The sequence below is a fragment of the Cydia fagiglandana genome, chromosome 4, assembly GCF_963556715.1.
Source record: "Cydia fagiglandana chromosome 4, ilCydFagi1.1, whole genome shotgun sequence".
NCBI lineage: Eukaryota > Metazoa > Arthropoda > Insecta > Lepidoptera > Tortricidae > Cydia > Cydia fagiglandana.
In genome coordinates this window covers 2,276,637-2,292,190 of record NC_085935.1, presented here as the reverse complement: position 1 = coordinate 2,292,190, position 15,554 = coordinate 2,276,637, and the positions used below count along the sequence as shown (strand labels likewise).

At 45.8% G+C, this 15,554-nt stretch overlaps 1 protein-coding gene across 1 annotated transcript in view; it reads right to left on the bottom strand.

The window, feature by feature from the left end:
• Positions 1 to 15,554, bottom strand: part of LOC134663462 (dedicator of cytokinesis protein 7) — a 59,988-nt gene that overhangs the window by 25,790 nt on the left and 18,644 nt on the right. Inside the window, exons 8-21 of the mRNA XM_063519834.1 lie at positions 15,388 to 15,541; positions 11,084 to 11,259; positions 10,116 to 10,296; positions 9,262 to 9,419; positions 8,180 to 8,298; positions 7,099 to 7,252; positions 6,324 to 6,512; positions 5,488 to 5,591; positions 4,886 to 5,054; positions 3,759 to 3,891; positions 2,918 to 3,017; positions 1,912 to 2,061; positions 1,289 to 1,466; positions 430 to 647 (exon numbers count right to left, since the gene is read on the bottom strand). Coding sequence (XP_063375904.1) covers positions 430 to 647; positions 1,289 to 1,466; positions 1,912 to 2,061; positions 2,918 to 3,017; positions 3,759 to 3,891; positions 4,886 to 5,054; positions 5,488 to 5,591; positions 6,324 to 6,512; positions 7,099 to 7,252; positions 8,180 to 8,298; positions 9,262 to 9,419; positions 10,116 to 10,296; positions 11,084 to 11,259; positions 15,388 to 15,541 — 2,183 coding nt within the window. The remainder of the gene's footprint in view (positions 1 to 429; positions 648 to 1,288; positions 1,467 to 1,911; positions 2,062 to 2,917; positions 3,018 to 3,758; positions 3,892 to 4,885; positions 5,055 to 5,487; positions 5,592 to 6,323; positions 6,513 to 7,098; positions 7,253 to 8,179; positions 8,299 to 9,261; positions 9,420 to 10,115; positions 10,297 to 11,083; positions 11,260 to 15,387; positions 15,542 to 15,554) is intronic.

The window sequence follows — 15,554 nt, the reverse complement described above, 5'->3', positions numbered from 1 at the left end:
TCCCTGAGTCGACGAAGTCCCGCTACGCGGGGCTTCTAATTCTAGACAATTTGCTCTTCGGGCACATGAAGCAACCTAACGAACCTATCCTATCCTACCTACCTATTGATTTGAAGTTAAAATATTACACAGGAAGTTTACGATCGGCTGTCGATATAGATACTGACTGCAACTCCAGCGCTCCGGTGAGGTCGTGCAGCAGCAGCCCCGCGAGGTAGTGCCGGGAGCGGTGCTCGTGCGTGAGCGCGTGCGGCGGCGGCGCGGACGAGTGCGAGTGGGACGGCTAGTGTATACTGACTGCAGCTCCAGCGCTCCGGTGAGGTCGTGCAGCAGCAGCCCCGCGAGGTAGTGCCGGGAGCGGTGCTCGTGCGTGAGCGCGTGCGGCGGCGGCGCGGACGAGTGCGAGTGGGACGGCTAGTGTATACTGACTGCAGCTCCAGCGCTCCGGTGAGGTCGTGCAGCAGCAGCCCCGCGAGGTAGTGCCGGGAGCGGTGCTCGTGCGTGAGCGCGTGCGGCGGCGGCGCGGACGAGTGCGAGGCGTGCGAGTGCACGGACGGCGCGGGCGACGCCGCGCCCGAGCTCGACCCCACCGGCAGGTTCAGCGCCACGTAGTGCTCGTGCGAGCAGATTATGCGGAGGAACGCCAGCTAAGGAGGAACAAACTTTAGATAGCTCCCCATCTTGGCCGTACATTACTCCTGCAATACAATTAGCGCCAAGCGGTAGCTACGCGAACTAAAATGACAAAAAAGACAGACCTATTGATGAAAACAAAATCAATCCTTTAACGATCGAACAAAACGCGTCTATCACTATCAGGAAAGATATGACCGCTAGATGGCGCAAGCGCCACGCGCGGCTTATGGCTAACCACCAAAATTTATGTGGGACGGATGTACTTGTAGCTACTTGTTGCGACGCGACGAAATCGCGGAGTGAGCCACGCCTGGTAACGATAATGTATATGTTTGTACAGGTCAAAATTTGCAAGTTAAATTTGAACCACTTCGAATGAAGACTTCCAATGAAGCTGAAAATTTGCATACATATGTAGGTCGGGTGAGAATGCAATATTATGGTACCATCGAGCTACCATGGAGACAGGAGGTGGTGTCTATATGATAAAACAACGCAACCTAATTGTGTTTGGGGTTTTTAGAATTGTCTCGATGAGTATTAGTTGCATGTGGAAAGGTACAGTCAGGGATAAAAGCTTGTACCTAAAATAATATTTTGGCCAAAAACTTATTGTACACTCTTATTTCTTTGTATCTCTAAATGTTCCTACCTTATATTGGACTAGGGGCACAGCATCCGGCAGAGATGCGATCTTGGCGCTCATCTGCTTGTGGTAGCTGCGGATCAGGTTAAAGACATAACCTCGATCCGCGATGCTGAGCAGATCGAATAAGAAAAACGCCAGGCTATTGTTTAGGCTTTGGGTGAGACGACTGTTTTTGCCGTATCTGGAAAAAAACGTAGTGATATTTGTATGTAGAAAGAAATAAGTATAACCCACGAATAATATACTTATATGGGCATGTTCATAAAAAAAGAAAACTAAAATGTCAGTTTTGTGACGCATTTTCACACAGGTAGGGTATTACTGGCCACCGGCTAGTAACTGGCCACTTTTTAGTATAAGGTTTCAATATCTGGCTACAGTGGCTACCCTTTAATAACTAGCCATCTTATACTAAAATGAATTCTGTTTATAGGTAAATAGAAATAATTTTTAGTTTAGGGTAGCCAGTTACTAAACAGTGGCCAGTTATTGACGATTTACCCTATATATATATTGTATGAACAGTTACAAAACAGACACCAAAATTTAGTTCTTTTTTTCTTTTTTTTTATAAGGGCTGAATTTAGAATGGGCTATTCCTAGGCTATTATATAGCCCTGGCTTACCTTGAAATGATTTCCGTGGTAACATTATTGACGAGAGTAGTGATGTCGTCGGTGAACTGGTCGGGGAAGCGCGCTTTGCGCGGGGCCTCGTGAGCCCCGCTCCAATATAGATACTCGCACATGGATTTTATCATTAGCTCGAACAGCGCCCTACACAGAAGTAAACATTGTTAACTGTACCTATATAACATTGTAAAGATTATCCCCGTTATTCATAAACGTTTACTAAAGTTGACAAGCCGATAATAATCGTTTGTCCCTTTCCATCATACTAATACGTCGGAAAGGGACAAACGATTATTATCGGCTTGTCAACTTTAGTAAGCGTTTATGAATAAGGGGGTATGTGTATAGTGTAAAGGCGGGATTCCACCAGTGTGAGGCAGAAGCATCTTTGTACTGAATATGCTTTAACGTAACACCGAATCACTCTCTAATGTATAATTTCCAATTTTTAAAAGCGTAGTCACAGGATAAATAATAGTACTAGGTACAGAAGACTCTCTCTCTAACAAAACGCGTCTGTTACGATCAGGACAGATATGGCCGCTAGGTGGCGACAGCGCCACGCGCGGCTTATGGCTAGCCACCAAAATTGGTGTGGAACGGATGTACTTCTAGCTACATGTAGCAAAGCGACGAAATCGCGGAGTGAGCCACGCTTGGCGTAGTATACAAACCAAAGGAAAGCTCTTAAGTAAGCCCAGAAGTATTTAATCTGGAATAGGATACCTGGCTTTTCCTAGGTCTCATCATCATCATCATCATCTCAGCCATAAGACGTCCACTGCTGAACATAGGCCTCCCCCTTGATGGGGGGTGAATGCCATAATCGCCACGCTTGGCCGGCGGGTTGGCGATCGCAGTCGAGTACAACGAATTTGAGGGACGCTGCTGCCCGTCCACCGGTGGTCTTGGACGTGGTTTAAGGACATACCTGGGTCCCTAGGTCCTAGGGTTCCTAGGTCTATTTTAACGTAATAATCAGTAAGACAGTATGCCGTACCATGAGTTGTGCATGGCGAGGTCCCTGGTGGCGCCGCTGGCCACGACCCACTGCAGCGCCAGCTCCTCGTGCAGAATCTTGCAGGAACCGTCGCTCATCACTGAAAACATTACTCTTTCAAACATGGAGCATTCCACGGGCTGTCCTGTACAAACGCATTTGATTTCCTGTGTTGCGACTTTTTTTTCGGCATTTAAAGCAAGCGATTATTTTTCTATGCATATTTTTGACCATTTGTCATAGAAAAGGAAACTCTTATACCTGCAAATCTTCAGAAAATCGCGTTTGTACGGGACAAACGGTAGACAATTTCATGGAATGCTCCCAATATGGAACTTAACCAACTAAAATAAGACTTTAAACTCTCGCGTTTTGTACACATATTTACACAAACGGGTCTACCGCGATATAATTTCATTGTTTTTACCTTTAATTCCGACGTTTCAGCTGAGTTGCACCAACTGTGGTCACGGAATGACTGACGTCCCAACAAATGTCAACGGAGATATTAATAAAACACCACTAAACTACCCGAAATTAGTTTATAAAAATGTTCGGGGTAGACAAAGAAATTGCAGCTACCCGTTAAAGTTTATTGTCCACGGCACGACTCACCGTTGACATTTGTTGGCCCACTTAAATATTTATTTTATTCTGTTTTTAGTATTTGTTGTTATAGCGGCAACAGAAATACATTATCTGTGAAAATTTCAACTGTCTAGCTATCACCGTTCATGAGATACAGCCTGGTGACAGACAGACAGTCGACGTAATAGTCCGTTTCTTACCCTTTGGGTACGGAAACAAACAGGCAAATGGTCTAGTTCTAGTGTCTGGTTACCTGCGGGCGGCAGAGGCAGCCCTATGTCCCGGTCCGCCAGCGAAGGCCGAGGGATGGTGCACTGGTACTGGATGTACGCCGTGATGAGGCTGCTGCGCCCGTGGGGGTCGCAGGTCACGCCTTCGTTCATGTTCTGAAATAAGACACAAGATAGATTTTTTCTATCTATACTACGTTTTTTTTAGCATTAGAAATAAGCTAAACAATCTTGATGTGTCTTTTTATTGAAAAACACGATTAAAAAATAAGTCACGGCAAATATGTAACAATTACGAATCTAATACGATCATTTATATTCTTCTGCTTTCATAAGTAGTAGTTACTGATTTTTAAAAAGCGTTTTTCAATTAAAAGATATGTCAAGATCGCTTACCTTCTTGCAAGTTCTTTCTAATGCTAAAAACGAACTATAGATAAGAACTCTCCATACTTTTAGACCCGAGAGCCTCTTTAAACTATTACTTTTAGAACAAGTGAACACATCTTGAGTTAACTTGAGCGGGCGCCCGCTGAATTAAAATTAAAAATTAAATCATAAAACTTTTATTTCGGACAAGATACCCATTTTACCATTGAGAGACCGTAAAACAAACGAGTGGCTGAGACAGCAGAGCAAGGTCACGGATGTTGTGAAACGCGTAGCAAATTTGAAGTGGGAATGGGCGGGTCATATAGCAAGAAAGACCGACTCGTGGAGTAAACGACTACTTGAGTGGCGACCATGGGGGGAAGAGCGTCCCCAAAGTAGACCCAAGATGCGTTGGGACGACGACATCAAAAGGACTGCGGGGAAGAAGTGGCTCCAGGTTGCAAAAGACCGTGACAAATGGCGTAAAATGAAGGAGGCCTACACCCAAAGGGTAGAAAAAGGCTAGAGAGAGAGAGAGACCCATTTTACAACAACACAAACAATAAAGGTACAAAGATTAACACAATAAGTTAACATACAATAAATTAAATAATTTTTAGTTTAAACATTCGTCCTTAGTCACATTATATATATTTTTTACATAAATTACAAATTAATTGATTAAAGATGGTGGCGCTACTAGACTAGTAGCGCCACCACTAGTAGTACTAGTAGGTGTAGAAGCTTATTCAGTAGGGGGAGGGGGGGATGTACTCACACACACGTCCGTGAACACGTTCGCCAGACAAGTGAACACGTCCTGCGCTATGTTGAGCGGGGCGCCCGCTAATGACGGTGGCGCCACTAGCAGGTGTAGAAGCTTGTCTAACACGTAGGGCAGGTAGCGGGACAGGATCTCCACGTTGGCCGTCGGCAGCTCAGATATACTGTTGGAAAATTGAATATTCGTATAGAAACCAAGATGTCATCGTCACTCCAAAACATGACCGTATAAATATGACCGTATAATATAAAACATGACCAAACAAGCGCCCGTGTAAAAATAAAAAAAATCCAATAACATCGAATCCAATTCCAAATACGTTACTAGAAGTCAGGTTCAGGGAATGCTCTATTTACCATATGTTTTAATCTTTGACATTCGGAATTGTATGGTAACATAACTAAATTGAAAATAAAGATATCGAACAATATTCCCTCCGTGAATCCCGAGAATAATATAAGAACTAGTCGAAATTGAACTACTACTCGGCTTTGGAAGTTGCACTTCTTACTAATAGGCTACCAGTGCTTACCGTGCCGTAAATTCCAATGCTAAATTCCTAAAGCAATCAAACTGTACTCGATGCATATTCCTACCTCGCTCGCAGCTCGGCCTCCATGTTGGCCAAACCTATCCTCGTGGGGATATTGCCTTCTTGCACCGCCTCGCAGGCCACTGCGAAACGCTCGATGTAGTTGTCCTATAAAACATATGGTTTAATTGAAAGCTACATCTATCGCTATATCGTAATTACAAGAAATTGTAGAAAATTAATGAGGGCACTATGTAAATGTAGTTTTGTGGAGCATTGTCTTTAACAAGAAAGTTGTAATTTCTTGTAATTATAAATAACTAAAAAAAAACTAAATAACTTCCTACAAAGATACTCGTCGCCGAGGTGCCCATCACGCTCGCTGCGTTGCCGCGTTGGATTGCGATGGACAGCCTTTGCATCAGGAAAATCCCGGAACTGGGGTCAAGGCCCCTTTCATGCAGGCGACGACCCAGCTCCCGGAGGAAGGATTTACCCTCAGCGCACCAGCAGCCTGAGGTCTAGACATGGAGGCGGACGAATAAATACCCGCTCAGCGCCGAGTATTTAACTTTTTATGGGATGCCGCGTGCTCAGCAGCCGCTCCTGCCGACCGCATTGTGCGGCTATAAGATGCGAGACGGCAAAAGTACTCACGTAGTGTCCCAAAAAATTCATTGCTTGCATGCAATTTAAACCATGTTCCATTGGAACAGAGATGCATTTATTTTGTTTAGTTCAATTCCAAACCAAAATTTTACCATATTTCCTGCATTATCGATTTCAATACCCGCAACATTACACACCCGCGCTTGTCAAATATAGCCATAAGAGCACAACGCACTCCATATATCTCTGCCTCTGTCTAGTTAACTATATGCGTGACAGAGGCACACTTACCAAAGGATGGACGGTGGTGTGCGCGTCTAGCGTGACGCTAAATATCGGCTTGTGGTTGTCGATCCACCTGGTCCCGGGGAGCAGCACGTCAGGGAAGATGTACGAGTAGTTCGGGGGGGGCTCCTCTTGCATCACGGGCAGGTTGAACTCGCCGCACGTCAGCTTGCCGTTACGGCATAGAGGGAGCCACTGCAACAAAATATTAAACATCAATTACTTAATAAGCGTTTGTGGCCTTCCTCTAGGCCACTAATATCTCGTCGGACAGTTGCCAAAATTACGAAATTTAAAATTTACACATGGAAACTTCAGAAAATTATCATATTTTTTTGTATGGGAATTGAAAGTCTCCATTTCCAAAATGAAATTTTCCTTTATTTTCTTGTCAAATTTTCCTATATACCCGAGAACTTTTCCAACTCTTTTGAAACTTTCCCAACTTTTTGATGGTCCCAACCGGAAAGTTTGAACTGGCCTCGTACTAATAAGTTTCTTGGAACTCTGCCTTGATTTAAATGGTAGACCTTTTATTCTTCACAGTAAGGTATAAATTCAAATACCCGATAGCAATTTCAACATTTGTTCACATACGACTGGCTTATTCTTTTAGCACACAATGCCATTTAATAATGAACGTTAAATACTTAACAATAAGGTACAAACTCACTAAATCCCGGCGACAATTACATGCTGATCAGTGATCACTTAGTACTGGTAGCTTAGCCTTAATTTAAACGGTGGATCTTATTCTGTTAACAATAAGATTGAAACTCACCGAGTACCCGACGACAGTTTCGACGTTCTTCTCCTGTTCAGGAGCGACCGGCTTCCTCTGGCAGGATATGTGCAGGAACGTGAACAGCAGGTGATGCTGGTCGCCCAGGTCTGCAGGTAGCTTGATCTTAATCTCATCGTAGAGGGACGGATTTCTGAGGACAAAGTGCCATTTTAGTAATGTAGCTCTGTGGGCATCAGGGGGTCAGAAATTACGCAAGATGGAATCTTATATCTTTGAAATAAAGTTCGAAATCACTGTGGGAAAAATAATATATTCTCTGAATCGATGGTGGCACAAGCGGTGGTATGACGCCCGACTTTCAATCCGGAGGTCGCGGGTTCAAATCCTGGCTCGTACCAATGAGTTTTTCGGAACTTATGTACGAAATAAATGTATTGACGTAAATAAATGTATTTTCTTTCTTTCTTTCAAATATCATTTGATATTTACTACTAGCTTTTCGATGAAGAGAAATGTCGCGAGGAAACCTGCATACATCTGCGAAGAAATTCGGTGTAGGTATGTGAAGTTTCCAATCCGCATTGGGCTAGCGTGGGGACTATAGCCCAAGTAATCTCGTGCATGAGAGGAGGCCTGTGCCCAGCAGTGGGACGTATATCTTTCCTTTTAACTTTGCCATAGTTTGTGAAATGTCGACTTAATTGTCGTGACATGAGCCGGACTCGAACCCGCTTACTTGTTGTGGTACAGCATGGTGGTGAATGCCTCGCTCGTGTACTCCGGACAGGAGCTGCGGCCGAATATCGCCGGCAGCGCGCTCGCTTGCTGCTCGCCTGACATGAGCCGGACTCGAACCCGCTTACTTGTTGTGGTACAGCACGGTGGTGAACGCCTCGCTCGTGTACTCCGGACAGGAGCTGCGGCCGAATATCGCCGGCAGCGCGCTCGCTTGCTGCTCGCCTGACATGAGCCGGACTCGAACCCGCTTACTTGTTGTGGTACAGCACGGTGGTGAACGCCTCGCTCGTGTACTCCGGACAGGAGCTGCGCCCGAATATCGCCGGCAGCGCGCTCGCTTGCTGCTCGCCTGACATGAGCCGGACTCGAACCCGCTTACTTGTTGTGGTACAGCACGGTGGTGAACGCCTCGCTCGTGTACTCCGGACAGGAGCTGCGCCCGAATATCGCCGGCAGCGCGCTCGCTTGCTGCTCGCCTGACATAAGCTGGACTCGAACCTGTCATAAAAAGTTAGGTAATCAATCATTTATAGTCCGGCTAACCATTTTGTAACAACATTTATTGGTTAACCAACCAAATGCAAAACCGCCTGGATCTGTCACTGAACGACCTGACTTTAACCTACATTATTTATTATTATATTGTTTAATACACTAGCAGCTGAAACTTGTTTTTTTAATGATTAATGTTCATTTTTTTTTAGTTGTTTTAAGTGTTTGTCAAGTCTGTTTTTAAAACTATTCACTGAAGGAGCACATATCACTGTTTCTGGTAATTTATTCCACTCGCGTCATGTAATGATTTGATCATGTAATGATTTCAATTTTTAATCTACCCTGGCTTAAGGAGCCATTTGAGTTTACTTTTATTTAAATACCTAAAGGGGTCGTCCTGAAATCTTCCCCCCCCCCCCCCCCTCTTTGCCACAAGATCACGTGATAATTATGATGCGAGTACCCTTAGACGGTAAGCAATCAAGGCTATGGCGCCGATGCGAGCTTTTATTGTTATGTGTCGATAAATGTTTTTTATTATAAAATAGAGCGGATTACCCCCCTCTAAACGATCACATGATTTCTGGGCGACCCCAAAGATACAGAGTATAGAGCAGAAATGTGAGGGGCTCACGGTGATGTTCCTGGCGGAGCCGGCTCGGGAGGTGTAGGCGTTGAGGTTGATCTCGCGCACGTTCACGTACATCAGCCAGCGTATTATGGATGGCTTTATCCATCCTTATCCACGTGATAAAATAACTGTCACTTTTTAACACCGTGGGATAGAAAGTGACGGACACCGTTTTATCACGCTGTCACGTAGACAAAAACGACCATCATATCCGTACAGGTTGCGGCACTGCAGGTGCGGCGCCGCCACCGGGTGCGCCGGGAACGGGAGCACCTCCTTCGTCGGACGGACGTTTTCATCTGCTGGTATAATATACAGAAATGTGCGGGACTCACGGTGATGTTCCTTGCGGAGCCGGCTCGGGAGGTGTAGGCGTTGAGGTTGATCTCGCGCACGTTCACGTACATGAGGTTGCGATACTGCAGGTGCGGCGCCGCCACCGGGTGCGCCGGGAACGGGAGCACCTCCTTCGTTGGACGGACGTTTTCATCTGCTGGTATAATAATAACAAGGGAGGTTTATAATAAAACTTCTTTGAGACAAGAACATATTCAATCACGTGACACTCGTCAGTCAGTTAGGACCCTTGTCTTTCCCATATTTCTCTACGGGGCGGAAACCTGGACACTGAAAGCGGATCTTCGGAAAAAAGTCGACGCATTTGAGATGTGGGTGTGGCGGCGCATGCTCCGAATACCCTGGACGGCACGCCGCACTAATGTATCCATATTAGCGCAGCTCAAATTGGAAAAGGAACCTAGACTATCCACCATCTGTCTTCAACGAGTACTAAGATACTTCGGTCACATAGCTCGCAGAGACCCTGACAACTTGGAGAGACTTGTGGTGATGGGAAAGGTGGACGGACTAGGCAGACGGCCTAGAGGGCCAAGACCAACAAGATGGTGTGACCAAATATCCGCCCAGATGGACATCACACTAAGCAACGCTTTCCACATAGCAACCGACAGGGAGAAGTGGAGAGCTGCCATAGGAAAAAATAGTAAGCGGAGTCACGATCCTCAGCAGTGAGGGACCGACTTAGAAGAAGAAGAAGACACTCGTCACTTGAGATTCTCGTAACGGATCGAAACATGTCATGAGGTTTACCGATTAAATGCGATTTATCGGCTAACAACTGAATTGTACAATAACTGTAAATGCCATTCAATTTTGAACCTTATCTCACCTCCATAAGGCTGCAGCTTAGCCAGCTCGGGTGTGAGTCCGTTCTTGATCTCCTCTGGACACGGGGCGACCTCTATCTTCAGTGTACCGGGGATACATTTGAGCTTCTTTGGAGCTGAGCTGGGCCGTTTAATCTCGGCTAAGAACTTGTATAGGTCTTCGTCACGGAGTTTGTCTGTTTCCTAGGAAAAAAAACAAATAAGTAATTACTATGTAAGATATAATAAATAAATATTTTAAAAATATTACAGAAATTCCAAACCGCAAACACAACCTTTATTAAACTTACTGGATTGTGTTTTGAGCACTTAGACGGAGATATATATGTACAAATAGATATCTAAAAGGTATATGTACAGTCATCAGCAATAGTATCTTACACAACTAGGGCCGCAAAAATATGTGACACGTTCTTATTTGGAGCGCAATAAGAGCGCGTCATATATTTTTGCGGCTCTAGTTGTGTAAGATACTATTGCTGATGACTGTACATATAAAAAACATATTATTACAAAGAAGAATAACCGACTTCAATGACTAAATAAAAACAGAAAAAGTCGCAAAAGCCGCCAGCATTATGCTGAATGCGGCCATTTCATGGCACTTTATCCGTTCTAAGTTTTAGCTTTTTGTAGAATGTCCTTTTTTGTGTTTGTGTTTACGAAAAGAGAGGAATGTAACGTAACCTTTTACATGACGGCATAGCGAAAGATGACATAGTCTGGCTGGATGACAAAGCAAAAAAGACTTCGGACTTGAAAGGTTATTCACCTGCAATCTTTGTGGCAGGAAGTGCCGTGGTGCGATTGGACTTTACAGCCACAGGAAAAGATGTGCCGCACGTCCGGTCTCCGACAGCGCACAGAACTCTTATTTTTGATAAACTGTCGCTGCAACAATCATCTGTCAAGATGCTGTGGCCAATGATGGTCACGAATGAAGTATTTCCTATTATGAGTGACTGTATACCTGCTTGAAGAAGCTGGTGACGGTGATGGAGACGGGCTTCATGGCGTCGAGCTGCGGCGCCAGCTCGTCGGCGGGCGGCGCGCGCCGCTCCACGGAGCCCTTGCGCGTGAGCGAGCCGCCCACCTCGCCGGCCCGCCGCCGCAGCTGCTCCAAACTGCTCGATGATGCTTTACGATCTACGGAACAACACATTTATTTTAAATAATTGTCCTTTTGAAATGAAAACTTCTTTAGCGGCGCTGTGCACTTTCTGAGGTGGCGAAAAAATGTTAAACTCGAGACAGCGTAAGACGTAAGGCGTAACCCTCTCTTTCTACCGCGCGGCGAAAATGTAAGCCTGAGCCTGCTGTTTCGTTTAGGCGGCGCAGGGCGCTTACGTGACGTCACGTGTGACGGACAATGTCATTGTGTTTTTTTTATTTAAATGCCATCTAGCGAGTTTCCCTCAAACTGGTATTAATATAACTGTAGTACTCACAGTGATGTGCTTAGGGGTTTCAAGTAATGCGACGAAAAAACGCTAGATGGCGTTAACCTCAATCATACATAATGCTGCAGACATTTTGCACTAGATGGCGCTGTTATTAATAGTTTGAGTGTCGATGTTGTTGAGTTTTCACTTCTACCGGCTCTCCCGGAGTGCAACCCGTTGTTTTTTTTCAACAACGTCGTTAGGCCACAGGGCGGACACGCCATACATCATAAATCTGCGTTTATATGTGTTTGCGGCACGTCCGTACACGCGTCATTGTGTATGTGTGGGTAGGTTGCTTTACTGAGAGGACGCCGTAGTCCGCCAGATTCATGTCGCGGCCAGTCGCGGGGCGAGGTAATGCGAGTCGGGGCGGGGCGGTGCGTGGCCGTTCTGTATGATAATACTATTACTTATTCGGTGGTTAGGCCCACCATACATATTTTTCTATGTTTAATTTGAATCTTTTTGTACAGTAAATTGGGATGATTTTCGTTTGTTTGCGAAAGGAATGAAAGAAAAGAAATGTTACAGATGTAGTGCATAGTTTTCCTTCGTATTTTCTCGGAAATGTTCGTATTTGTCATGCTACTTCAGTCAGCCTCAGTACTTTTTGTACCGAGACTGACTGAAATAGCAAGACACGTTCGTACGTTTCCGTGAAAATACGAAGGAAAATAATTATGCACTACATCTGTACTTCATTTGGTTTATGATAAATTCTATAGTTCGTTTTTTTTAGCATTAGAAAGAACTTGAAAGAAGGTAAGCGATCTTGACTTGTCTTTTAATTGAAAAACACTTTTTTTAAATCAGTAACTATTACTTATGAAAGCAGAAGAATATAAATGATCGTATTAGATTCATAACTGTTACATATTTGCCGTAACTTATTTTTAAAATGGGTTTTTCAATTAAAAGACACATCAAGATTGTTTACCTTATTTCTAATGCTAAAAAAAACGAACTATAGGCACTGGTCCCACCGCGAGCTAGTAAGCTATGAACTATCGGCTATAAACACGAACAAAAGATAAGCACTCCCGTGTACTTTTATTTACACGGGAGTGCTTATCTTTTGTTCGTGTTTATAGCCGATAGCTCATAGCTTACTAGCTCGCGGTGGGACCAGTGCCATAAATAGATTGAAAAACATTGGGCCCTATAATCCGTAATAAAACCAATTAAGTAAAATACAATGAGAAACTGAGGTCTTAACTTGAGAAAATGTTAAGCGCATTCAATGATTTAAGAGCAAATACTTACATAAACCAGGTTCATTCATTGTGACGTCAAAGGATGCCATAGAAAAAGAAAATGTTGTGACGTTTCATAAAGAGTATCTGATTTGAGTTGTTAGAAAAATAGCCTATTCAAATAGGAGTCAGTTTATAGCATTAGACTTAGTAGCTTCATTATTAGAAGTTTGGTTTAATAAAATGAACGAAGACTCAGGCCATCTATTATCATGTATACATTACATCACGTGCAAAATATTTTAGCCGCAAAGAGAACTAAATATGTAGTAGAAAACTAGATGGCGGTGTACGGGCTTCGTATATTATGCACAGACTAGGAGGTTGACAAGCGCTAACGCATGACAACCCCCTTATATGTTAAGCAGTGAGCATGCCAGTGGCCTGTATAGTTACCCAGGCTGTTGGTATAGTGCCAGTGTCCCGTTCGTCTCAATGGCTGCTCAGTATGTTGAGCAGTAGGGCATGCCAGTGGCCTGTATAGTTAATACCCAGGCTGTTGGTATAGTGCGAGTGTCCCGTTCGTCCCGGTGGCTGCTCAGTATGTTGAGCAGCGGACATGCCAGTGGCCTGTATAGTTACCCAGGCTGTTGGTATAGTGCCAGTGTCCCGTTCGTCTCAATGGCTGCTCAGTATGTTGAGCAGTAGGGCATGCCAGTGGCCTGTATAGTTAATACCCAGGCTGTTGGTATAGTGCCAGTGTCCCGTTCGTCCCGGTGGCTGCTCAGTATGTTGAGCAGCGGACATGCCAGTGGCCTGTATAGTTACCCAGGCTGTTGGTATAGTGCCAGTGTCCCGTTCGTCCCGGTGGCTGCTCAGTATGTTGAGCAGCGGACATGCCAGTGGCCTGTATAGTTACCCAGGCTGTTGGTATAGTGCCAGTGTCCCGTTCGTCCCGGTGGCTGCTCATTATGTTGAGCAGCGGACATGCCAGTGGCCTGTATAGTTACCCAGGCTGTTGGTATAGTGCCAGTGTCCCGTTCGTCCCGGTGGCTGCTCAGTATGTTGAGCAGCGGACATGCCAGTGGCCTGTATAGTTACCCAGGCTGTTGGTATAGTGCCAGTGTCCCGTTCGTCTCAATGGCTGCTCAGTATGTTGAGCAGTAGGGCATGCCAGTGGCCTGTATAGTTAATACCCAGGCTGTTGGTATAGTGCCAGTGTCCCGTTCGTCCCGGTGGCTGCTCAGTATGTTGAGCAGTAGGGCATGCCAGTGGCCTGTATAGTTAATACCCAGGCTGTTGGTATAGTGCCAGTGTCCCGTTCGTCCCGGTGGCTGCTCAGTATGTTGAGTAGTGGACATGCCAGTGGCCTGTATAGTTACCCAGGCTGTTGGTATAGTGCCAGTGTCCCGTTCGTCCCGGTGGCTGCTCAGTATGTTGAGCAGCGGACATGCCAGTGGCTTGTATAGTTACCCAGGCTGTTGGTATAGTGCCAGTGTCCCGTTCGTCCCGGTGGCTGCTCAGTATGTTGAGCAGTAGGGCATGCCAGTGGCCTGTATAGTTACCCAGGCTGTTGGTATAGTGCCAGTGTCCCGTTCGTCCCGGTGGCTGCTCAGTATGTTGAGCAGCGGACATGCCAGTGGCCTGTATAGTTACCCAGGCTGTTGGTATAGTGCCAGTGTCCCGTTCGTCCCGGTGGCTGCTCATTATGTTGAGCAGCGGACATGCCAGTGGCCTGTATAGTTACCCAGGCTGTTGGTATAGTGCCAGTGTCCCGTTCGTCCCGGTGGCTGCTCAGTATGTTGAGCAGCGGACATGCCAGTGGCCTGTATAGTTACCCAGGCTGTTGGTATAGTGCCAGTGTCCCGTTCGTCTCAATGGCTGCTCAGTATGTTGAGCAGTAGGGCATGCCAGTGGCCTGTATAGTTAATACCCAGGCTGTTGGTATAGTGCCAGTGTCCCGTTCGTCCCGGTGGCTGCTCAGTATGTTGAGCAGTAGGGCATGCCAGTGGCCTGTATAGTTAATACCCAGGCTGTTGGTATAGTGCCAGTGTCCCGTTCGTCCCGGTGGCTGCTCAGTATGTTGAGTAGTGGACATGCCAGTGGCCTGTATAGTTACCCAGGCTGTTGGTATAGTGCCAGTGTCCCGTTCGTCCCGGTGGCTGCTCAGTATGTTGAGCAGCGGACATGCCAGTGGCTTGTATAGTTACCCAGGCTGTTGGTATAGTGCCAGTGTCCCGTTCGTCCCGGTGGCTGCTCAGTATGTTGAGCAGTAGGGCATGCCAGTGGCCTGTATAGTTACCCAGGCTGTTGGTATAGTGCCAGTGTCCCGTTCGTCCCGGTGGCTGCTCAGTATGTTGAGCAGCGGACATGCCAGTGGCCTGTATAGTTACCCAGGCTGTTGGTGTCGTGCCAGTGCCCCGTTCGTCCCGGTGGCTGCTCATTATGTTGAGCAGTGGACATGCCAATGACCTGTATTATGTATTGTTATGTAGTATAGGCTGTTGGTAATAACTTGTACTTTTTCCTTCAATACCTGTACGAGTAAGCCAGTAGCTATCAGTAATAGCGTTCCTTGCGGACTCTTGAACGATTCCTGCAGTTATATAAGCGAATTTTTCTTTCAGAAGACTTACCTAAGCTGTTGGTATTGGTGCCGGTGTCCCGTTCGTCACGGTCGCTGCCACTCAGTATGTTAAGCAGTGATACCGCACTCCACGCCAGTGGCATCCTGTATTTGCCGAGCCGAGAGCATGCCGCTTGAGCCCCGGCGCGGACTTTCTCGCGGTTCTGAAAGTTAGAG